Below are 25,581 nucleotides of genomic sequence, written 5' to 3'. Positions count from 1 at the left end.
GTCACAGGAATTGGCTGTAGACCTTCAGAGACCCTGTTCTGTCAAAGCAATTCAGTTTTATTTATATAGCGTCAATTCACAACACACATCGTCTCAAGGATCTTCACCAAGGGTTTGGAGGTTAGATTTAACTACTGAGTGTTAGAGTTTAGCCATTTTAGAACGGGCTATGTGTAGGGGTACTAAGTAAATAATACACTGATAAAGTTTGTCCATGTAGAGCCCACTGATGGCCATTGTTATACGCTGCTCAAAAAAATAAAGGGACACTCAAATAACATCCTAGATCTGAATGAATGAAATATTCTCATTAAATACTTTGTTCTGTATAAAGTTAAATGTGCTGACAACAAAATCACACAAAAATCATCAATGGAAATCAAATTTATTAACCAATGGAGGCCTGGATTTGGAGTCACACAAAATTAAAGTGGAAAAACACACTACAGGCTGATCCAACTGATATAATGTCCTTAAAAGAAGTCAAAATGAGGCTCAGTATTGTGTGTGACCTCCACGTGTCTGTATGACCTCCCTACAACACCTGGACATGCTCCTGATGAGACGGTGGATGGTCTCCTGATGGATCTCCTCCCAGACCTGGACTAAAGCATCCGCCAACTCCTGGACAGTCTGTGGTGCAACGTGACGTTGGTGGATGGAGCGAGACATGATGTCCCAGATGTTCTCAATCGGATTCAGGTCTGGGGAACGGGCGGGCCAGTCCATAGCTTCAATGTCTTCATCTTGCAGGAACTGCTGACACACTCCAGCCACATGAGGTCTAGCATTGTCCTGCATTAGGAGGAACCCAGGACCAACTGCACCAGCATACAAGGGGTCTGAGGATCTCATCTCGGTACATAATGGCAGTCAGGCTACCTCTGGCGAGCACATGGAGGGCCATGCAGCCCTCCAAAGAAATGCCACCCCACACCATTACTGACCCACAGCCAAACCAGTCATGCTGAAGGATGTTGCAGGCAGCAGATCTCTCTCCACGGTGTCTCCAGACTCTGTCACGTCTGTCACATGTGCTCAGTGTGAACCTGCTTTCATCTGTGAAGAGCACAGGGCGCTGGTGGCTGGTTTGCCAATCCTGGTGTTCTCTGGCAAATGCCAAGCGTCCTGCACGGTGTTGGGCTGTGAGCACAACCCCCATTTGTGGACGTCGGGCCCTCATACCATCCTCATGGAGTCGGTTTCTAACCGTTTGTGCAGACACATGCACATTTGTGGCCTGCTGGAGGTCATTTTGCAGGGCTCTGGCAGTGCTCCTCCTGTTCCTCCTTGCACAAAGGTGGAGGTAGTGGTCCTGCTGCTGGGTTGTTGCCCTCCTACGGCCTCCTCCACGTCTCCTGGTGTACTGGCCTGTCTCCTGGTAGCGCCTCCAGGCTCTGGACACTACGCTGACAGACACAGCAAACCTTCTTGCCACAGCTCACATTGATGTGCCATTCTGGATGAGCTGCACTACCTGAGCCACTTGTGTGGGTTGTAGAGTCCGTCTCATGCTACCACGAGTGTGAAAGCACCACCAACATTCAAAAGTGACCAAAACATCAGCCAGAAAGCATCGGTACTGAGAAGTGGTCTGTGGTCCCCACCTGCAGAACCACTCCTTTATTGAGTGTCTTGCTAATCGCCAAAGATTTCCTCCTGTTGTCTTTTACATTTGAACAACAAGATGTGAAATTGATTGTCAATCAGTGTTGCTTCCTAAGTGGACAGTTTGATTTCACAGAAGTTTGATTTATTTGGAGTTATATTGTGTTGTTTAAGTGTTCCCTTTATTTTTTGAGCAGTGTACTAAAAACCACAATGACTGGGATACCTCCCTCTGTCAGACTGATTATAACCATTGGAAAAGAGAAGGGGTCATACAGGTAGCAGAAATGGAGGGTGTGTTTGCACCTCAACCATAACTGAGCCGGTTTAGGCTAAACCTGACTCCCCCTTACTCCATCCAACAGGGAGGGAGGAAGACGGAGGTAAAAAATAAGGAAAATAGCTCAGGATAAACTAAGCCACTCTAACTATAAGTTTTATCAAAAAGGAAAGTTTTAAGCCTAGCCTTAAAAGTAGACAGGGTGTCTGCCTCATGGACTAAAACTGGGAGCTGGTTCCACAGGAGAGGAGCCTGATAACTAAAGGATCTGCCTCCCATTCTACTTCTAGAGACTCTAGGAACCACCAGTAAACCTGCAGTCTGAGAACAAAGTGCTCTGTTAGGAACATATGGACTAATCAGATCTCTGATGTATGATGGAGCTAGATCATTAAGGGCTTTATATATGAGGAGGAGAATTTTAAATTATATTCTGGATTTAACAGGGAGCCAATGAAGAGAAGCTAAAATAGGAGAAATATGATCTCTCTTTTTAATTTTCATCAGAACTCTTGCTGCAGCATTTTGAATCAGCTGAAGGCTTTTAACTGCATTTTGTGGACATCCTGATAGTAAAGAATTACAATAGTCCAGCCTTGAAGTAACAAATGCATGGACTAGTTTTTCAGCGTCACTCCTGGACAGGATATTTCTAATTTTGGCAATGTTCTGGAGATGAAAGAAGGAAATCCTAGAAACCTGTTTAATATGGGATTTAAATGACATGTCCTAGTCAAAAATAACACCAAGGTTTTTTACTTTATTATCAGAGGTCAATTTAATGCCATCCAGGTTAAGTGATTGACTAAGCAGTTTCTTTTTTAAAGACTCCGGTCCAAAGACAAGTTTTTATATCTTCAAGACATGCTTGTAGTCTATCTAACTGGTTGGGCTCATCAGGATTTATGGATAAGTAAAGCTGAGTATCATCAGCGTAACAGTGAACATTTATTCTATGCTGCCTGATAATTTGACCTATTGGAAGCATATATATAGTAAAGAGAATTGGCCCAAGTACTGAACCCTGTGGTACTCCACAATTAACCCTGGAGTTTAAAGATGATTTATCATTTACATGAACAACCTGGAATCTGTCAGACAGATAAGATTTAAACCAGCCTAGTGCTGTTCCCCTGATCCCTACAGCATATTCCAGCCTTTTTAAGAGAATATTATGGTCGACTGGATCAAATGCAGCACTGAGATCTAACAAAACCAGAACAGACACAAGTCCATTATCTGAGGCCATAAGAATATCATAAGTGACTTTCAGCAGAGCTGTTTCAGTGCTATGATGAGCTCTGAAACCTGACTGAAACTCTTCAAACAGGTCATTGCTGTATAAATGTTCACACATTTGATTAGCAACTATTTTCTCAAGAATTTTAGATAAGAATGGAAGATTGGATATAGGTCTGTAATTTATTAAGTCATCTCGATCAAGCGAAGGTTTCTTAAGTAAAGGTTTAATTACAGCTAACTTAAAAGCCTGTGGTTCTGATCCATTTACTAAAGATAGATTAATCATATCTAAAATGGGTCTGGTAATCAGAGGGAACACTTCCTTAAATATTTTGGTTGGGATTGGGTCTAACATACAAGTTGAAGGTTTAGATGAAGCTAATATTTCTGATAACTCAGGAAGCTTCACAGGATCAAAACAGTCCAAACACAAATCAGGTTCTGCAGTTATTTCCAATGTTGTCTCACTTGCTGAGGATGAAGTAATCATCTTCAGGAGTATGTCAAAGGTTTTATTTTTAATAGAATCAATTTTATTTAAGAAGAATCCCATAAAGTCAGGGCTGCACGGTGGCGCAGTTGGTAGCACTGTTGCCTTGCAGCAAGAAGGTCTTGTGTTCGATTCCCGGCCGGGGGTCTTTCTGCATGGAGTTTGCATGTTCTCCCCGTGCATGCGTGGGTTCTCACCGGGTACTCTGGCTTCCTCCCACAGTCCAAAGACATGCCAGTTAGGTTAATTGGTCCCTCTAAATTGCCCTTAGGTGTGTGAATGAGTGTGTGCATGGTTGTTTGTGTGTTGCCCTGTGATGGACTGGCGACCTGTCCAGGGTGTACCCCGCCTCTCGCCCATAGACTGCTGGAGATAGGCACCAGCTCCCCCGCGACCCACTATGGAATAAGCGGTAGAAAATGACTGACTGACTGACCCATAAAGTCATGACTACTGAACTAAGGGAATGGATGGCTCAACAGAGCTATGACTCTGTGTAAGTTTAGCAACTGTACTAAAGAGAAACCTAGGATTATTCTTGTTCTCTTCTATTAATGATGAGAAATAAGCTGTTCTAGCTTGGCGAAGTGTCTTTTTATACAACAATAGGCTATTTTTCCAGATTAAGTAGGAATCCTCTAGATGTGTAGAGCGCCATTTTCTCTCCAATTTTCTAACATTGTGCTTTAAAGTACGCAGCTCTGAATTAAACCAGGGAGCTAGCCTCCTATGAATGATTATCTTCTTTTTCAAGGGGGCTGCATTGTCTAATGCATCACGCAATGATGAAGAAACACTATGAACAAAAGAATCAATTTGTGAAGGGGCAGAAACAGAATTATTGCCCTCCACTGTGTTTTTCTGTGATAATGAGGAAATTAAAAGTGGAACAGATTCTTTAAAGGTTGTTACAGCATCGCCTGATAATGATCTACTATAATGAAATTTTCTTTCAGGTGTGGAGAACTCGGTTAAATTAAACTCAAGGGTTATTAAGAAATGGTCAGACAGGACAGGGTTATGAGAAAATATTGTTATGTCTTTACACTCAATGCCATATGTCAGCACAAGGTCCAGATAATGAAGACAAAGGTGGGTAGGTTTGTTAATGTTTTGAGCAAAGCCAATTGAGTCTAAGATAGCATTAAATGCTATATTTAGGCTATCACTTTCAGTGTCAACATGAATGTTAAAATCCCCCACTATAATAACCTTATCTGTATTTAACACCAAATCAGATAAAAGGTCTGAAAACTGATCTAAAAATTGAGAGTAAGGGCCTGGTGGACGGTACAAAACAACAAACAGAAGAGGTTTTAGTGCTTTTGAATATTTAATCCTTAGTTTTCCTCATCCAAATTGCAAAGAGTTGTAGCTATTGATTGGTCTGAGACTAATCAATAAATCCGACTGAAAGATGGTTGCTACTCCTCCTCCTCGCCCACTAATTCAAGGAATGTGAAAATTTTAATAATTAGTAGGAGTTGACTCATTTATAGTAACATAATCCTCTTGCTGCAGCCAGGTTTCTGTGAGGCAAAATAAATCAATCTGATTGTCACACATCAGGTCACTAACTAGCAAAGTCTTTGAAGAGAGAGATCTTATGTTCAGTAAGCCACATTTAATTGTTTTATTTTTCTTTTCAGTCTGAGTTGTGTTTATTTTTATGAGATTTTCCTGATTTCCTCCTTTTAGATTATTTTTTTATCTATTCAATTTTGGCCGTGGGCGAGACACTGTCTTAATAGGGTAATGGGTGGGTAGCTGTACAGAAGCTGCAGAGAGGAGTGTTAAACTACGACCCTGCTTCCTGGTCTGAACCCTGGGTTGTCAAAGGTTTGGAGAACTAATAAATTCAGTCAGATTCCTAGAAAGAAGAGCAGCTCCATCCGAAGCACTTATCCGGTGCAAGATACAAAGAAATTCTTGCAGCACTGAACATCCTGAGAAGCCCCGTGGTCCACATGATTCAGTTAAGAACCACCTGGACCCACCGTAGATCTGATCAAACTGAGTGATCAGGTAAGCTGGACCAACATCACAATGGCCCAAACGGACTTTCAGAGCCATCATTAGATCTGGTCCAAAACCAGAACTGATACCCATCAGAGATGCTAGTTAAATCCAAATCTGTTGTAGAATAACCCAGCATTCAGAGGTTTCAGTGTTCTGAGCTGGTCCAAATGTCCTCCAGCAGGTCTCTGTGTTCTGAAGCTCCTCTCCATGTTTCTGTTCTTCCTTCAGATCGGACCCAAGTGGAAGGACGTGGTGTCGCGCTGCATTAAGGGCCACTACCAGCCACTGTTGCTGCTGTACGCTGACCCGCGGGGGACGCCGGTGTCCGTGCAGGACCTGCCGCCGCACCTGGACCTCCAGCACCTGAACAAGTCCAGTTACGACAGCGAGGACTCGGGTAACTACAACACAGCTAGCAGATGTAGAGTTAGCACAGCAGCAAACACTCAGGTAACTAAACACCAGGGTCTGCAGCTGTTTTACACGAAGCAGCTGCTAACAGCTGGAGGTTCTAGAAGTACAAGTAGCTCTTTGTTTGCATGTTTTATTCATAAATGATCCCATCGGTACTGATGTCCCGCTGCAACCCCGGCAGGCCGCGAGCCATCCATCTCAAGCGACACTCGAACAGACTCTTCGACAGAAAGCTACTCTGGCCGCCAGCCCTCCCATTCCCACCATGAGTCCCTGGCCAGTCACCAATCATCCGACTCCCAGGGGACCGTCATATGCATGGAGCGGCCCGACAGAACCCTGCACTCCTCCCTCTGCAGCCTGGATGCCATAGGTACCAGATTATTTATTCCAACTGTGCTAACGGCTGAGGTCATTGCTGTTATCCTTCCATCCTGGCGTTGTGTTGACACAGCTGCAAAGACTTTGGTCACTCAGTCCTTCACTCATTCATTGTGTTGCATGATGGGTAAACCATCCCATAAACCATCTGTCACCATGCCTCTCATTGTAAGGCCACCTGACGGACAGTGAGCAGCACCAGTCTCTGGGGAAAGGAGGCGGGGCCATGGCCAGGAGGCGGAGTTCCAGCAGGTCTCTGCGAATTAAACCTGAACAAGAACTGTCATCGACAGGTTACCACAGCGATGGTAGGCGTGGCTTAGACCAATAAACAATATAAACATCATTATTGATGAATTATAAAAAAAATAAATATTAAAAGCACTTTAAAACTATTTAATAGAAATTAAACTCATCTAAACAGATTCAGACACTAACGTTTTTCCCATCATACAGTTTGATGCAGATAATTAAGAACAAGCAGAAAAAAATGATCTTTAAGACATCGGCAGCAACAGATCAGAGAACATTAGTTGAGAAAAATAAATGACCTTTAATGTTTAAAGGTTTGATAAAACATGATTCAGCTAAACAGTTTCTTCAAAAAACCAATAATAACTAGACTGACTGGAGGACTCCTTAGATTTATTTTATACCGCGGTAGTACTTCAGAGTACCTGATTTATCTGGGTTCCTCCTGTCTTCATTAACCCCTCAGAAACATGAGGTTGAGAATGAGGATTAGGAGGAAGTCCAGTCTCAGTTGGAGACTCGCAGCTTCCTGACTCAAACACATGAAGCTGCCCCTGAACATCTACAGTAGTTCCTCCTAAAAGAAGATACTTTCTAAACTTCCTGGACATCCTGTCTATTGTTCTGCTGCATGTTTTCTCCCCCAATGTTCTTCAAGTGTTCTAAAACATCAGCTGCTTGGAAAAAGCTGTAGGCTCAGTAGATTCATATTAATTAAAACATCTTTGCAAGCTCCTGAAGATGAAGTTTAGGTTCATTCCTCATGAAATCGTTTTTTCACCTTTAGTTCTTCTTCATCACTGTTCTCATTGTCCTTTGTCCTCCTTCCTGTTTTTGTCTCTCTTTTCATTCCCAACATGATCATCTTTTCCTTTGTCCTCCAGGAGAGACCTTAAAGGAGCAGCAGGTTCCTCGGCACCTTCCCAAACCTTCATGCTCCTTTTCATCTTCAACCAGTCGCCTCAGAGACTTTAAGGAGACCATGACCAACATCATCCGGCCCCTCTCCTCCTCGTCTTCCTCCTCTCTGCCAGCTGCCGTCCTCTCCTCTGAGATCCCCTCCAGCTCCTCCTTCAGCCAGCACCTCCCTGCTTCAAATGCAACTCTGTGCTCCTCCTCCAATAAAGTCCAGGACTGGGAGGCCGACAGCACCAGCAGCGAGTCCAGGTCCAGCGCCTCAGGAGGAGCAGGGAGGTACCGGCCAGCGTGGAGGCCACGGAGGGAGACTCTTAACATCGACACCATCTTCACCCGCGAGAGACGGAGGCAGGCAGGATACAGCCCCCTGGGAGGCCCACTGCCTGATGATGGAGGAGCTCCTGAACCTGATGGAGCGCACACCTCCTTCTCAGCCCAGGATGAAGTGTCGTCCTTTAGACCTGGCTCCTCCCGAACTATCCCCAGCTCCTTCAGAGCATCACAGCTCCCTCCTCCTCCTCCCCCCAGGTTGATCCACAGGATGGAGAGCGGCTATGAGAGCAGCGAGAGGAACAGCAGCAGCCCCGTCAGTCTGGACCTGAACCTGGGAGATGGGTGAGAGAACCTGGGAAATGGGTGAGGGAACCTGGGGGACGGTTGAGGGAAAACGGGTGACGGCTGAGGGAACCTGGGGGACGGGTGAGGGAACCTGGGGGACGGTTGAGGGAAAACGGGTGACGGCTGAGGGAACCTGGGGGACGGGTGAGGGAACCCGGGGGACGGGTGAGAGAACCCGGGGGTCGGGTGAGGGAACCCAGGGGACGCTTGAGAGAACCCCAGGGAGATGGGTGAGAGAACCAGGGAGACGGGTGAGGGAACCCGGAGAACGGATGAGAGAACCAGGGAGACGGGTGAGGGAACCCGGAGAACGGGTGAGGGAAACTGGAAGACGGGTGAGAGAACCCGGGAGACAGGTGAGGGAATCCGGGAGACGGGTGAGGGAACCCGGGAGATGGGTGAGAGAACCCGGAGAACAGGTGAGAGAACCCGGGAGACGGGTGAGGAAACCCGGAGGACGGGTGAGGGAACCCGGAGAACCGGTGAGAGAACCCGGGGACGGGTAAGAGAACCCGGGGGATGAGTGAGGGAAACAGGCAGACGGGTGAGAGAACCCGGGAGACGGGTGAGGGAACCCGGGGACGGGTGAGAGAACCCGGGAGACGGGTGAGGGAACCCGGGAGACGGGTGAGGGAACCCGGGAGACGGGTGAGGGAACCCGGGAGACAGGTGAGGGAACCCGGGAGACGGGTGAGGGAACCCGGGGACGGGTGAGAGAACCCGGGGGATGAGTGAGGGAAACAGGCAGACGGGTGAGGGAACCCGGGGACGGGTAAGAGAACCCGGGGGATGAGTGAGGGAAACAGGCAGACGGGTGAGGGAACCCGGGGACGGGTGAGAGAACCCGGGAGACGGGTGAGGGAACCCGGGGACGGGTGAGAGAACCCGGGAGACGGGTGAGGGAACCCGGGAGACGGGTGAGGGAACCCGGGAGACGGGTGAGGGAACCCGGGGACGGGTGAGAGAACCCGGGAGACGGGTGAGAGAACCCGGGAGACGGGTGAGGGAACCCGGGAGATGGGTGAGGGAACCTGGGGGAATTGGGTTAAATTATAGGTAAGAGGACCACTGCTCACAATTACTCTACATAACCCACCAAACATTTTTAAAGATCATTGTTGGCAACACTGACCCCTTCAGGACCAACAAAAAGTTACAGCACATTTAACACAACAGAACCTTGTCTGATTAAAGTTGAATAATTTTAAAACATGTTGTCTTCATATGTTGTAGGTTTAAAACAGGAACTTAAAGTGCTGATACTAATGTTGAGCTCTTCCGTCTGGTAATTAAACAGGTAATTAAAATCAAATATCCAATAAAAAGAGGAAGTGTTTGTCTCCTGTCTGCAGGCAGAGTGCTGTGAAGAAACCTCCATCCTCCTCCTCCTCTTCAGGGCCATCATGGAGGAACATCAGATCAAAGAGCAGTGGATCTTTGCTGCAGGACCTCAACTCTTCCACCAAAGGGAGCCTCGGTATGAAGAATGAAGTTCAGAAGGCAGAACCAGAACCTGTCCGTCATTTATATTCTTCTATAAGCTTTGATATTTCTGTCGTTGTTGCCGCAGCGCCCCCTGCAGCCCGCAGCGAGCTGGACGAGCTGCAGGAGGAGGTACTAAGGAGAGCAAGGGAGGAGGAGCAGCAGCGGCAGCAGGAGAAGGAGAGGGAGGCGGCACTCGGCTTCAACCCGAGACCCAGCAAGTACCTGGACCTAGACCAGCTGCAGATCCAAGGTAGTTTCTGCAGGTTCTGAGGTGTTGAAACGAGGAACTCACGTCAAGTTTGAAACAGAATCTTTAGTCAGTGCTGGTTCTGACTGCAGCAGCTGGAATTATTAGGATTCTCCTGTTCCGGAGGAATTCTGGTTAAATCATGAAGTCTGTGTTCTTTTCCACTGAAAGTCCCAGGATTTGTTTCACCCGGAGAAAAGGAATCGCACGGAATTCTGTACGCTCTGTTTCCATTGCCTAGAGAGGCCAGGACCATTCATTTAAATCAGCCTGATGACGTCTGGGGAAGTTGTGAAGAAAACTGCAATACACCTTCAGTCCAGCAGATGGCATTACTCCTTTACTTCCTTTAGAAGTTAGCTAATAAATGTTTTTTTGTTTCAACTGATAAATAATGGATGATGAGCAGCTTTAAATTTAACAGTTAATTAATTCCTTACATTATTCTGTAAGTGGCTCTGAATGTATAAGCAGGAAAAGTTAAAATTAATATTTTACATAAAATATTTTACCAAACTGCATCAGGCCACAGTTTTTGCTTTACAAATGCATGATTCATTTACAAAAACCACTAAACACTGATTAACACAGTTATTTTTATTTTATTATAATCAGATAAACTCACATCAGACAACTACAAAACTTACAAAAATGTATTTATTTGAATAAAAAACTGATAATCAGTCCAGAATTACAGGGAATTGATGGCTTGACTGTCTAATCATGAGCAAATATTTATATCGAGTAGAAGACAGTGGAGTAGATGATGGCAGAACATGAAGATCACTGAGTTTCTGGGAAACTGCTTCCAAACCTGGAGCTGTGTTCTCTCCTCCAGCAGAGTCGTCTGCATAAAACTATTACAAATATTGAAGAGTTCAAACTTAGGGAACATGTGTATTTTTATGTACATGGAAAATGTTAAAGTGCTCTGATCATCAGCACTAGATTAAAATATTTGTCTTACATCAACTGTGGAGAAACAGTTTAGAATTACGGGCCAAAAATAACTTTAAATGTCACAAATATCCAGCGATCCATCACATTTTATATTCTGGTATTTGCAGTTATTCTCCACATATCCACTGAACTCTTTATATCCACCCTCAGTTGCCACAAACGGATGACAGGTAGCAGGAAATCCCAGAGTGCCGGGCCGAGATCAGGCAGCGGTTAGTGGGGAATCCTGGGCTTTAAAGCCCAGGCGTAGAGGAAATTTAGTTTAAAGTCTTCCTGGTAACTGATGATCGTTAACCAGGAGAGCTGCAGGACGACATGTTCATCTGTGACTGGTTGCATCTTCTGAGCTGGTATTCATGTTTAACTAGATGGACATTCTGGGTCTGTGGAGGTCATTGGAGTTCAGTGAACTCAGAACCCAGTTAGAGATGACCTGAGCTTTGTGCCTTTGAGCGTTATTTTACTGGAAGGAACCATCAGAACACAAGTCCACTTTGGTCTTAAAGTGATGGAGAAGTCTACAACAAACTCAGGTAGGCTCTGGTGGTTAGATGATGCTCAGTCGGTCCTAAAAGGCCCAAAGCGGGCCAAAAAAATATCTCCCATACTGTGATCCCAGCAGCAGCAGCTTCAGCTGTAGGTCTAAACTGCTGAGAAGATCATTGGTGTCCCTGTTCTCCTCCTGCTGGACCTCCAGTCTGCTCTCTGTGTTCGGAGCAGAGACCCACTCCTCTCATGGCATTTTACCCTCCTGGTGTCTGAAGCAACATGAAGTCAAGGACTGGACCGTTGCTAAACAGCTGCTTTCCCACAACGATCAGACTCTTGAACCAAAGGATGAAGAGCGGACTTGTTGCATGTTTCATCCTCAGTCTGATCTTATTTATTCCAACTTTTAGCTAATATTTGCACTGAATATCAAACGGTGGACGTGTGAAATAAAATGTTTTTATATGATGCATAAAAATGACAAAATGAACTAATCAGCTAATTTATTTATTCTGGTTCTGGTTTTAGCCTTAGTTTCCTGTTCTTAGCTGACAGGAGTGGTACCAGGTCTGGTCTTCTGCTGCTGCAGAACATCTCCTTCCACATGTTGATCCTTCAGAGATGGTGCAGACTTCGGTTGGAACCAGTGGTGATTGGAGCTGCTGTTGCCTTTCTGTCATCTGGAACCAGTTCACCCGTTGTCCTCTAGCTTCTGACCTCTGACCTCAGCAAGGCATTTCCATCCGCTGCTCAGAAATGTCCTCTTTGGTGGTGGGTTCAAATCCCAGCAGATCAGCAGGTTCTAAAATACTCAGACAAGGTCATCTGGTACCAACCACGATGCTACGTTCAGAGTCGTCTTTTTCCTTCTGATTCTGAAGCTCAGATTGAACTTCAGCAAGTCATCTTCATCACCTCTAGATGAAGAAATGCATTGAGTTGCAGTCGTGTGATTGGCTGATTCACTATTTGTAACAAGCATGAGAACACGTGTACCTAATAAAGTGGCTGGTTTCCATATATACTGTTTCATTAAAATAAATGCTGTGCTTCACCAGAAGCTGGAAGCTTCAACTTCTTCTTGGAAGTTTGGAAATGTTTAACAACCTTGAACGTGATGTGGAGCTCCACAAGAAGCTGCCTAAGAACCGAAGGAAGGAAAGCAGGTCATCTCCTGATGGACTGTTGTTCTCTTAGGGATGGACTCGGCCCAGAAAGAGGGACGGTCTCAGGTTTTAGGAGACCAGAACTTGACTGAAGCTCTGCCTAAGAGAGACCATCAGTGGATCTGCTGGTGGTCTGTTCATGGTTCAGATTAAATGGTTCAGGTTGCTGAAGTCCCATCAGAACTAAAGAGTGTGTGTCTAGGTAGGATGTGTGTGTGTGTGTGTTCCTCACAGATCTGCTGAACGGCTCAAACTGAAACACAAATGAAGTGATGAACAAACCGCTGCCGTCTCTTCATGCTGTCACTGTTACTGACTGTGTGTGTGTGTGTGTGTGTGTGTCCTGCAGGTAAAGGTGACAGCTTTGACAGGTGCGTGACAGAGGCGGAGCTCCTGCTCGACCAATCTGTGCGTCTGGAGCAGGCGGGTGAGGTCGCAACGGCGTTGTCGGCCGTCAATGAAGCCGTCTGTAAGCTCCTCCCACTTTAAATGGCTCCTCCCCTGTACAAAGAATCTCATGTTTGTGAAGCGGTGGGATGTTTGGACCTTCTCACAGGTTTCTGTTCATCATATTGAGTTACACACACCTGCAGTCATTCAGGATCAGTCAAGATTTTAGAAAATGACAGAAACTCATAACAGTTAGAAGATTTAAAAATGAAAGGAAACAGATGATAAGATGGATTAGACCTTGTCTGAGCATCATCATTCTGCTGAAACGTTCCTCTTTCTCTGACGCTGGACTGAGATAGGTTGCTATGGTAACATGGAAGAAACAGAACCATAGTTCTCCACAGAGAGTCCAGATCAGCGTCTCACAAAGGAAACCTTAGCTCTTATCTTCAGTCAGGAGGGTTGATGAGTTGGTCCTGAAATGTTCTCCGTGTTACTGGTGAGGGGTCAGAAGTTCTCCCTTCCTGCTCTAATCCATCCAATCTTCAGCAGTTAGATGAGAAACGTTATGAGCAAGGATCAGTTGAACCAAGGAGCAACTTTAGGAACGTCTCTAGAAAATCCCAGATTAGAGCTGCTGATGACTGCATAAACAGACTCCAGTCTTCTCCTCAAATGTGGACCAAAACACCTGAAGAAGAGCCCCTGAATGTAAAGACCTGGAACCTGAAGCAGAACCTTCAGCCGGGTTTCAGTTGGTTTTACATTGTTTCTGTGTTTGATTTCACGCAGCAGGCCGCATCGTCTCATCAACTCTGATGTTTCATTTCCTGTTTCCTTTGAACAGTTTTCACATGAAATCATAAGTTATTATTTCTGCATCTTTTCATTTTCCATTTATTCCTTTTTCTCTTTCTTTTCTTTACTTTGTTTCCATTGTTGCGTAATCCACCAACGCTGCAGCCAAACTGCGGCCGGTGGCAGCTGAGGGCGGAGCTAGTAGTCACAGTCGACTGCAGCGCTGCATGAGGAGAGCCCGCAGCCTGCAGCAACGCATGCAGCTGCAGCAGCAGCAGCAGGACTCTGAGGCAGTAAAACAGGAACCAGAGCAGCAGGAGGAGGAGCAGCAGGCCCAGGAACAGCCCAGGTACCACCTGTTCTCTGCTCAGCCATCAGAGGTCAGGTAGGCTCAGGCTGCTTGGGGTCAGCAGGTCAGATTGTGGCCTCAGAAAACAGCACATTAAAACCTGATAAATCTGACATAGTGCTGCCCCCTGCTGTGATATCATGGGGTGAGTTTCAGGATCAGATCATGTTGCTGTGAAGGGAAAAGAGCTACTTGAACACACTTTTCTGTGAAGTTTTTCCTCAAAGTCTTGAATGTGTTGGTCGGCCAGACACATTTATGTCATCCCATGGACCGTTTATAACATCTAAACTCCACCCACTTAAAGCTGCAGATAAAATCAACGTCTTTAATCTTCAACAACAGTTTGTTAAATTAAGTCTTCTCTGTCCTCCTCTGCAGTGAAAAGCCTCTCCCACTCACAGTACTTCTGACAGACAACCAGGGTGACCAGTCAGCTGCCTATCAGGATCTCCAGGCCACACCCCTTTTCACTTGCCTTGTTAAGCCCCTCCCTACTGCATCAGATTTGCCTTATGACCCCGCCTCCAGTGCTGCGTCTTCTTCTCCAGGCACAGACAGTAGGAGCCCCTGCTCTCGCTTTGGGAAACCCCTCAGTAATGCCCGGTCCCTCCCTGCTCTCTCTGTGGACACCTGCTTGGATGACTTGGCCCCTCCCCCACCACCTGAAGAGGAGTGGTCTATCCCTTCACAAGCCCCGCCCCCACCAGGGCCATGTTCCCGAACTCCATCACCTGCTGACTCCAACAACAGGTGTCATGTGATGATGGTGGAGGACCCATGTTACACCAAAAACAACCAGGCCCCGCCTCCTTCCTCCTGCCCAACCAGGAAGTGGTCTTGTTTATACCTGAACCAACCTGATGATGTGGATTCTCCAGACCTACCTGTCAGCTCCTCGTTTAACTCACCCTCAGACTCCGCCTCCAGCACTCCACCTGTGAGCCAGCCCATCAGGACCTGCTCCCCATCCCCCAGTCAGGTTCACAGAGCCGCCTTGCCTGTAGAGTGCTGGGCTGAAAACGTTAACAGATACTACAGCTCCCAGAATGCAGCGGGAGGCAGAGGAGGAGCAGCACAGGCGGGAGAAGAGTTGTCGGAGCTGGAGACGCTGTACCAGGCCAGTCTGCAGGCTCCCAGCATGCACCGGGGCAGCCGTGGAGTCAACCCACAACCAGAGGGCAGCAGACCAGGTAGGAAGGAACCACAGAGACACAAACAGTTTGAAGTTTTCTAACCAGCATGATGTCAAATATAAGCCCTGAGGTAGGAGATGAAGCAGAGTAAAGAGCTCTGAGATGCAGACATGGTGCTCAGATCAACGACGGCAGGAGTTATGATCCTATATTAAATCTGACTCTTTGTTCTGTTGTGATAAAGACTCATCATTAGATTGAGCAAATTAATCTTTTATTCCACAAACAATGGTCATGAATTCATTAAAACATAAATATGTTTATGGCCCTGAAGATCGTATGAGAAATGTGACTTTACATCTAATAGTGCTCCTTAAAGCAAATGTTGTTTCTCTGCTGGTCTAGACCTCAGTGACCTTTAGCCCGACCTGTTTCCAGCAGTGATAAATATCATTGAGTATCCTGGAACCACCATAGGGTTTAAAAATATTGCAGCTCCCTTTTCCACCTTGATTGTGTAATGTAGGTTTGTGAGGTTTCTAATGGTCACTCAGAGAAGAGCAGACAGACTGAGAAACACACAGAACCAATAAGAACCCTAATCAGATTTATAAATCCTGACCCATTTGGCTGCATTGTTTTTCCATCATGTCAGGAGCTTTTTCACCGTCTCATCTTTATTTTGTGCCTCTGTGAAGCTACACTAGAGACTAGAGTCAGTTTATCAGCAGGATATATTTTTCTACTATTTATAATTCTTCTCTGAAGTCCTAGCGAGGGACCCACCAAGACATTCAGAGCCCAGTGGTTCCTACGAGCCACTGAGCTGTTTGACGGGACCATCCTGACCTGTTTGTGAACTGTGGGAACCGCCCCTGCTTAGGTCCAAATTCAGTTCCCAGAGAGAGGTGACGCCACAATCTGATAAGATTTTGGATCCATAAATATAATTAGGTAGCCCTTATAAATTTATGGCTTCATGGCTGGATAAATGAGTGTGTCATCTGCATAACTATGCTGCTTCAGACGGGCTTAGTATAAATATTTAGATTCGGAATAAAAGACGCCTGAGAACAGAACCCTGTGGAACTCCAGATCCGTCTTTTTCAGTCACATAAATTAAGTTAGAGACAGGAAACACTCATCATCTCTGAAACAGGTGAACAGGTGTGGTTGAACATTACTGGAAAAAGAAGAAACTCCCTGACTGCTTCTTCCAAACGAAGCTGCTAATGAATCAGTAATGGAGCCTGGTTCATTGCTCTTATCTAGAGCATTTCATGCAGAATTCACCAATAATCCTTTTTGTTTTAGGTGTGAGGAGGACGCCGTCAGGATCTGGACGCTCCAAAACACCGACGGCTGAAATCGAGAGATATGCCTACAGGAGTCCGGTCTCACCTGTGCAGAAGGTACGACTGACAGGAAGCTGCTCCCAGATCAGTAAAGGAGACAAATTCAGCAGTTTTAAAGTGATATTAATACCAAAACCAGGAGACAAGTTGAGTCATAATCATGTATCACTGATCCATAAACCCTGCTCTGTTGCTCAGTAAACTCTGAGTTTTAGGTTTCTACATGCAGTCATCAGGAGCTGATGTAATCAACCATTAGAGGCTTTCTGAGTTCATCTCAGCTTTAGTGGTTTAAACTGCTGTTAGCAGAAAATGAAGAAACAACAGGAAAATATAATCATGAGGACGAGAAAATTTTGAGTTCTGGAGTTGGTTTCAACTTGACTTGTCAATTAAATGATTTTAGAATTACAGCAAGTAATTAAGAAATCTTGTTTAACATGGTGGATTCAGATGATGCTTTGGGTCTCAGTCCTGAGTAAATAATATCAACTCCATCCTGCTGCAGCTGTTTCTCATCTGAGATGACTTCAGGTTTATAAGGAAACACCTTCTAATGGAAACATGTCGAGGTTTTAAAACTCAGACGTTTATCTGTTTAAAGATGTTCCTGAAATTAGATCCTAATGAGACGAAGAATAACCAGATTCAGGCTGAAAAATTCACCTGTCTCACCTGTGTCCTCTGCAGCCCCCTGCAGGCGAAGATGAGAACTACAGCGCAGAAAACCTGCGGCGCCTCGCTCGTAGTCTGAGTGGAACCGTCATTGGGTCGAGACCGCAGAACCCACCACGCACCTGTGTAAGTCTAACAAAGGTTCTGTTCTGGGGAGCACAATGGTGCCATCTGGTGTTAACATGTCATCACTGCAGCCTTCATGACTCAAACCGATGAGACTCTGACAGAGTTTATGTTCCTCGGATAATTAAACCTGAACAAGTTCAAAGATCGGATAAAACCCAAGAAGAGAGGAGATAGAACTCAGCTCAGAGTGAGGTCCAGCAGGTTTAGACTGGGATTAAAGTCCAGCAAGTTTAGACTAGGATTAAAGTCCAGCAGGTTTAGACTGGGATTAAAGTCCAGCAAGTTTAGACTAGGATTAAAGTCCAGCAGGTTTAGACTGGGACTAAAGTCCAGCAGGTTTAGACTGGGATTAAAGTCCAGCAAGTTTAGACTAGGATTAAAGTCCAGCAGGTTTAGACTAGGATTAAAGTCCAGCAGGTTTAGACTGGGATTAAAGTCCAGCAAGTTTAGACTAGGATTAAAGTCCAGCAGGTTTAGACTGGGACTAAAGTCCAGCAGGTTTAGACTGGGATTAAAGTCCAGCTGGTTTAGACTGGGATTAAAGTCCAGCAGGTTTAGACTAGGATTAAAGTCCAGCAGGTTTAGACTGGGATTAAAGTCCAGCAGGTTTAGACTGGGATTAAAGTCCAGCAGGTTTAGACTAGGATTACAGTCCAGCAGGTTTAGACTGGGACTAAAGTCCAGCAGGTTTAGACTGGGATTAAAGTCCAAAAGGTTTAGACTAGGATTAAAGTCCAGCAGGTTTAGACTAGGATTAAAGTCCAGCAGGTTTAGACTGGGACTAAAGTCCAGCAGGTTTAGACTGGGATTAAAGTCCAGCAGGTTTAGACTAGGATTAAAGTCCAGCAAGTTTAGACTGAGATTAAAGTCCAGCAGGTTTAGACTGGGATTAAAGTCCAGCAGGTTTAGACTGGGACTAAAGTCCAGCAGGTTTAGACTGGGATTAAAGTCCAGCAGGTTTAGACTGGGATTAAAGTCCAGCAGGTTTAGACTGGGATTAAAGTCCAGCAGGTTTAGACTGGGATTAAAGTCCAGCAGGTTTAGACTGGGACTAAAGTCCAGCAGGTTTAGACTGGGATTAAAGTCCAGCAGGTTTAGACTAGGATTAAAGTCCAGCAGGTTTAGACTGGGATTAAAGTCCAGCAGGTTTAGACTGGGATTAAAGTCCAGCAGGTTTAGACTGGGACTAAAGTCCAGCAGGTTCAGACTGAGAAGAGCTTCTGCAGCTGCTGATGTTCTCTCATCCTGTATGCAGCCCTCAGGCGTCGCCTCAGGCTGCTGCATTAAACATTTATGGCTCATTTAGTTCCTCCGTTTATCTTTACCCTGAGCACCGTCTGCAAGGTGAAGCCAGCCTGATCCAAACTGACAGCTGAGCTGAGCCTTCAGAGAATGCAGCTGCAGGATCTTTTCTCCTCAGACTCGTGTTAAACATCTAGTCGCCTGCAGGCGAGTTCTGATCCAATTTACTGAAAACTACGGTGGCTCAGAGGGCCCAAATCTTGTCATGAAGCCACTCAGAGAAACTTTGACCCTAAACAGTTTCAGCACATTTAATTTTTTTTCAGTTCATCTTCATTGTGTTAACTGTTGTTTAACCTCTTCATCTTTTCTACACCTCCTATTTCACTCCATCTTCATCCCTCCTCCACTTCTTCATCACTTTTGATCCTGAAGGACCCCTCTGTGTCCAGGTCCCCCCTCAGAAACTCAAACCTTCACCACTCCTCTTCCTCACTCCTCCTGCACCACCCCAGCAACTCCTCCCTGCACCTTCCCACCTCCACCTCCTTCCCAGCAGATCACTCCTCCTTCCACCAACCCCGACACCATTGGCCCCCAGCACCACAACACCCCCACATGCAGACTTCACGACCCCCCAGCTCGGTGCCCTCCTCCTGGGGACACTCAGGTAACCCACTGGCCCGTCGCCTCCACCTTCACCTCCACGCTGCTCCTTCAGGGTCTCCTCCACGAGTCTCACATTGACGGTTTTATTTGTAAAGGTTCAGCCTGACTTCCTGTTTAATGGAAACTTCAACTCTGATTGGTGTTCATTAGAAACTCGTTAAGGTTTACATCCGTTATCTCAGGTCAGGACTGAAAACGTTCTTAAAGCATTTATTTCTCTTAATGTTGCCTGTTCCTGTATTTGGAGTGAACTGATTGGTTCTTCATATTTCATTGGTTTAACTGGGCATTAACCAGCATGTAGATAACATGACTCAATAAACTAGTTTATATGAAAAACGTTAGTTTGTACAGAGATAAAAACATGAAGTTCTGCACACCGAGTTCACAGAGAGACTGACGGAACCAGAACCAGGAAGCACCATGTGACTCTTCTCTCCTTTTCTATCCTGCTCTTCCTCAGGAGCTGCTTCGCATCTCCAGCAGCAGTTTCTGGTTGTGTCTGACAGGAGTCAGACTCCCTCGGGTCTCCACAGCATCGCACTGAATTACGGCACTCTTCCTCATCCTCCTCGCCGCGCCCCACCCTCCTCCTCCTCCTCCCTTCCCAGGCCCAGAACCGGTCCTGCTGCTTCGGTGGGTCCACAGAGTCTCTATGCCACCCTGGTCCCCCCTCGCCGCACCGCCAACACCTCTATCAGCCACCATCAGCAGGCGTCTCTGACTGGGAGAGGAACCGGCTCCGCTCCACAGCGCCCCCATGTGTCAGGAGACGTCCCCCCTCAGCCCCTCCGCCTGGATGTTCCCCCTGAAACCGACTGGCGCCGTGACGTGGGATACAGGACTGGTCAGTCCATCTCCTCCTGGGACCCGCGGTCCATTCGGAGCCAGCGGCCCGTCCAGTGGACAGACAGGGGCCCCTTTAGGGGCCCTCAGCTCTGCTCGCTCTGCCACCAGCTTCCTGCAGACCCGGGACGTCCTTACTGCCCGACTTGTGCAGCTTATGTGGCCCGATATCGTTCAGGCTGCAAACAGTGACCGAGACATCGGCAGATTCATGTCTGAGATGTTTGTTGAGCTTCAACCAGGAGCAGAAGATCAGAGGAGACCTCACCTCTGCTCCTGACCCATGGACCTGAGCAGAACATTCCGGAGACGTCAGCGAGTTTCTGCTGGACTGAAGCAGATTCAGACCAGAACAGAGACGGATCACAACCCAGACCCACCAGCTCTTGAAGCTCAGGAGAACTCTCAGATATCACCCTCCAGTCCTGCAGAACCGCCTCCGTTCTGCTGTAGAACTTCAGTCCTGCAGCTGCAGCACGTGAAGAAAGGACTTCCTGTGTGCATTTTGAATAGAAACGGGTATATTTTTGTAGGCTTGTCGCTCTGCTTCAAGCATAGATGATCTCCAGGATTCTGAGCTGGATCTAGTGGACCGTAGAGCTCATCAGCGTTTCTCTTGTCTTGTTTGGATGTTCAGCCTTCTTTAGATTCAGATCGAAGCTTTCTTCTGGCAGGGTTGCAGCTAATATTTAGCATGATGTTTATTATTATAGCCTCAGTGTTCTGCTCTTCATCTGCAGATCTTCTCAGTGAAGTAACTCCACTGCATCTAGCTCTGATGTTGTCCACTTCAGAAGAGATTGAGGTCGATTTATCTTTCATTTCTTCCCCATCAACGTGTTCCAGGTCTCTTTAGATGATGGAAGAACTTAAACTGCTGACTCCACCCAGCTGGTGCTCCAGATGAACCAAAACCCTGAAGTTATCTTCAGACCAGCTGTAGATCTGGGTCATTCTAGACATGAAGCTTCAGAGGTTAAAGTTTGTGTTTCTGATCTGAGACCAGAAAGTTCTTCATCATGTCAGTTTTTCTTTCTGCTTTGTCAGATATTATTTTTCTACACTGTCCACCTAACAGAGACAAGATGATTAAAATGTTTCATGGAAACGTTTAAAGGCTCCCAGATCATTATTGGGTTCTTTGGACCTGAGCACCTCCAGAACAATTCATCACAAAGATCCATGCAGTGGTTTGGTTTTGTTCTACTTGAATGTTTCAGGTCATCAAACTGATTTTAATATTGATAAATATAACCTGAGTAAATATAAAAAGCAGCTTTCAGGTGACGATGAAAAAGCTCCAAACCAACCTGGATCTTTGTGAAGAAGTAATCTCCACCCGTGGTAACTCATGAAGTAACTGTTGTTCAACTACAGTTTAATCAGAGTTGAAGTTCTGAAGCCAAACCTGGCCTGATTATTACTGGACCTGCAGATATCAGAACTAAATAGAACCTCTCTGGCAGCTGAAAGATCTGAAAAAGACACACACTCTAAAAACATCAGTAGAAAAACAAAGTCACTGACATCTATCACTCTGGAAAGGTTAACAAGTCTTTTCTAAGGCTTTGGGGTTCTAGAGAACCACAGACAGAACCACAACCCACAGCTGGAGAAAACATGCAGCAGGGATTAACCTTCCCAGGAGAGGCCGGTCTACCATCAACGTTCCACCCAGGAGGTCACAGAGGAACCCAGAACGTCTAAATGTCTCCGGGCCTTTAAGTCAAGTTTATTTATTTAGTGCTTTTCAGCAACAAGGCACTCAAAGCGCTGTAAATGAGGAAAAACATTACAATGATACAGAAAATCAAACACAGAAAAACAAATCAAATCACATTAATAATCCTTGAGGGTTTACTGGTAAGAGCTGGTTCTGATCCAGTCTTTCTAATAGAGGTAATCAGCTCATTAAGTCCTCTGTGGTAAGAAATTCATCCTGTGCTAGAAGAAAAATGATGATATTAATCCTCGAGGTCGCTGGTATGAGGCAGTTGTGGTCCCATCATTCAAATAGTAACAGTCATGGGATTCACTGAAGTCTAAGTAGAGAAGCTGGGTCACTGGTAGGTCTAAACCTTTGAAATGCTTATGTTTGGCTTTCACTGGTATGAAATTGTTGTAATACAATCCTTCTATGAAATCTAAAAATCTCTGGTCATTGGTATAAAAACAGTTGTAGTAAAATTTTCAAATACTAATAATATTTGACTTTTGCTGTTAATCCTTCTGAGAAATCTGAAAATCTATGAAAAGTGATGAAATCACACATTTAGGTAAAGTAAGATGGGAGGGGGGCAAAAATCATATTTCAGACTCAGAATAGTCTGAAGTAAAACAAAAAACCTCAGCAGGGGTAAGCAACAAACACATAAGTAAAGATTCAGCAAGGGTACGGTGGAATCATGAGGGTGTGAATATATATAAATCTGAGTGTGTTTGCAAGAATTAGTCTGTCAACACTGATAGAAGCACCATTGTCCTTGAGAAGAGAGGTGGAAGTTTTATCAATCTGCTGCATAGTCCTATCAGCACACAGCTGGTAGGGGAGTGCTGGGGAAGAGCGTCTTGTTTATATAACATCCAGGAGATATTTTGTCGATAGACAGTTAGCAGAAGTTGCCAAGGCCACATTGGGGCGCCAGATTTAGAAAAACAATAAATGTTGTGGTTCAGGCAGTTGTGAATTTCCAACCACCTTAACAGTTTTACTCGTATGTCTCAATTGTGAATCCAAATAGCCAAATTTCTGGTACTTTCCGCAGATAACAATGGTGGGTTGCAGATTACTTACTGCTGCTTTTGAATCTAACAACGGTTCTCCAACAATGTGCTCCTTTTTTACCCCGTTTCCTTAGCAGGACGTGTTGATGCTTGTAGTTGAGTTTTAAAGAATATACTGCCAACTAGTGGTGTGGCAGGGTAATTACACCGTCTGCACGTTTCTGCTAGTGTCGTGTGCACGGAGATCATAATTAAAACGTTGTCATGTAAATGTGTCAGCAGGAAAGATATACTGGTTTTAATGGATCGTTGTCATCTAAACAGGACCTCGGTTCAGGTCAGAGGTCGTGATTCAGTTATAAGAGAGAGAGACGGGGCAATAACAGCCTTCATGGGAGTCTACTAAGGCCAGAACCACCGCTGACCCAAAAGAACACTACGCCCCATTTCATGCTGCACAACATATTGTGAATGTATCGTCATAGGCAATATCAGTGTGTGTTATGAACCTGCATTTTTCATACCAAAGTGATATTTAGCCAGTTGGACAGAGTTTCAGGGCAGCATATGCTCACACCAGACACTAATGACATCACGCAGAAGATTAAAGGTCACAGAGTGATGGAAGCACAGATGAGGAACAGAGGAAAATAGGCACATATCAAACCTGATGTTGTCATTGTGAGATTTTCTAATATCGTGCAGCCCTAGACCCGTTTCACGTTTACCATTAAACATCTTAATGATCCCAAAGACCTATGAGAAAATATTCTGTGGACTGACAAGACAAATTGGACCTTTGTGGAAGGTGTGTGTCTTGTTAGATCTGGATTAAAACTAACATTTCAGAAACACGGTGGTGGTATAGTGATGGTCAGGGCTGCTTTGCTTCCTGTCAACACTGATAGAAGCACCATTGTCCTTGAAAAGAGAGGTGGACGTTTTATCAATCGGCTGCATAGTCCTATCAGCCCACAGCTGGTAGGGGAGTGCTGGGGAAGAGTTTATATAACATCCACGAGATATTTTATCGATAGCCAGTTAGCAGAAGTTGTCAAGGCCACATTGGGGCGCCAGATTTAGGAAAACAATAAATGTTGTGGTTCAGGCAGTTGTGAAGTTCCAACCAACTTAAGAGTTTTACTCATATGTCTCAAATGCGAATCCAAATAGCCAAATTTCTGGTACTTCCCGCAGATCTGGAGCGTACAACTTCTCCAAGATTATATCCTTTAACCTCTGAGTCCAACCGCTGCCAGGCTGCGATTCTGTTCAAGAATCGTGTCCAGCTTGTGATTCTGCTCTCTTAACATTTCAGTCTGAGTGTTGATCGCTTTACAGACTCCATCTAACATTGCAGGCAGCTTTGGAGTGGACTTAGACTTTTGTCTCTGCACCAGAAAATCCTGCAGAAGGATCTCCAGCCATCAGTACCAGATCTTAAGTCCAATCACACTTTGGTTCTGCAGCAGTACCATGTTGATGATGACACTGACCTTTCCCTTAGTGTCATGGACTCTTAACGTTATTCAGTATGTGTGAGGACCTCCTCACTCCTTGTTTTCACTTTAGGATTGAATCTTGGTTCTGAGGGCATTTTTATTCCAGACCGTCACTGAATTATTTTGAATTTATCTCAAACTGTTTCAGTTTTCATCTCGCCGTGAGGTCAGCTCTCACTTTTTAATTCCACAACAGCTGACCTTTTAGTGACTTTTAGTGATGTAGATTCTCTAACTGATCATTTTAATGAACATTGTCTCTATTTTAGACAGTATCTGCCCTGTTAAAATTAAATCATTACCTGCTTCAAACTCCACACCGTGGCTAAATAATAGTATCTGCTGTTTAAAGCATAGTAGTAGTTGTAGTAAAATTGAATGTTTGTGGAAGAAACCTTTACATTTTCTGTGCTTAAAGGATCTTTTATTGTCTTTTATTAATACAGTCAAAGAAGCAAGGGCAGCCTGCTTTTCTAATCTGATTGCTAGGAGCAAAAGTAACTAAATTGGTTTTAACTCCATCAGGGTCATTAACACACCTGCTCCACTTTCTGCTCCTATTTTTTCAATGAGGATTGACAGCTTTTTCTTTCTGTAAGTTTTTGGCTGCATCTATTTGTAGATCCCATTCCTGTCCTCAATACGGTGTTCCACAGGGCTGTTTTGAGGCCACTGTTGTCCTATTATGTCATCTTTTAAAGATATTTCCAATCAATGCTATGCAGATGATATCCAGTTGTATATTTCTTCCAAATCAAGTGTCGAAACTGCAGATTTTGTTAAAATGCCTGGAGTCAATTAAAAGCTGAAGCTGAAGGAAAGTGTTATTCCATTAAAATGAAGAAAAACAGAAGTAATCATTTTTGCAGAGAAGATAACTGCAAAGATAATGCAGATCCTTGAGCCTTTTGTTTTTTAGCTAAATCTTCTGTTAAAAACCCTGGGATAACCTTTGACTCAGACTTTACGTTTCAAAATCATGTCAAACCTCTGGTTCGATCCCGTTTCTATCATTTGTGAAATATTGCCAATCTTAGCCCTTTATTTCTCATCCTGATATGGAAATCCTAATTCACGATTTTGTCTCGTTTGGATTATTGCAATGTGCTCTATTCATCTTACCCAAACCTTCCAACACACCCTCCATTTCTGCTACCTGTATGACCCCTTCTCTTTTCCAATGGTTATAATCAG

The 25,581-nt window shown here is 45.1% G+C and overlaps 1 protein-coding gene across 7 annotated transcripts in view; it reads left to right on the top strand.

Moving 5' to 3' along the window:
- Positions 1 to 21,273, top strand: part of usp54a (ubiquitin specific peptidase 54a) — a 59,705-nt gene extending 38,432 nt beyond the window's left edge. For 4 of the 7 annotated variants that reach the window (XM_047351061.1, XM_047351060.1, XM_047351059.1 and 1 more), the window contains 13 exons: positions 5,868 to 6,036; positions 6,235 to 6,426; positions 6,608 to 6,742; positions 7,571 to 8,219; positions 9,575 to 9,699; positions 9,793 to 9,957; positions 12,919 to 13,038; positions 13,926 to 14,109; positions 14,491 to 15,302; positions 16,560 to 16,657; positions 17,291 to 17,401; positions 19,082 to 19,316; positions 19,779 to 21,273. In XM_047351061.1, the coding sequence (XP_047207017.1) occupies positions 5,868 to 6,036; positions 6,235 to 6,426; positions 6,608 to 6,742; positions 7,571 to 8,219; positions 9,575 to 9,699; positions 9,793 to 9,957; positions 12,919 to 13,038; positions 13,926 to 14,109; positions 14,491 to 15,302; positions 16,560 to 16,657; positions 17,291 to 17,401; positions 19,082 to 19,316; positions 19,779 to 20,353 (3,570 nt within the window). In that variant the 3' untranslated portion in view covers positions 20,354 to 21,273. Of the gene's footprint in view, positions 1 to 5,867; positions 6,037 to 6,234; positions 6,427 to 6,607; positions 6,743 to 7,570; positions 8,220 to 9,574; positions 9,700 to 9,792; positions 9,958 to 12,918; positions 13,039 to 13,925; positions 14,110 to 14,490; positions 15,303 to 16,559; positions 16,658 to 17,290; positions 17,402 to 19,081; positions 19,317 to 19,778 lie in introns of those variants that run through there. The other 3 variants (XM_047351062.1, XM_047351065.1, XM_047351066.1) reach the window with 3 other exon arrangements.
- The last annotated feature ends 4,308 nt before the right edge of the window (positions 21,274 to 25,581 follow it).

The sequence above is a fragment of the Girardinichthys multiradiatus genome, chromosome 22, assembly GCF_021462225.1.
Source record: "Girardinichthys multiradiatus isolate DD_20200921_A chromosome 22, DD_fGirMul_XY1, whole genome shotgun sequence".
NCBI classification, from domain to species: Eukaryota; Metazoa; Chordata; class Actinopteri; order Cyprinodontiformes; family Goodeidae; genus Girardinichthys; species Girardinichthys multiradiatus.
Note: the sequence above shows the minus strand (reverse complement) of the source record. Positions and strands in the feature narration are given on the sequence as shown.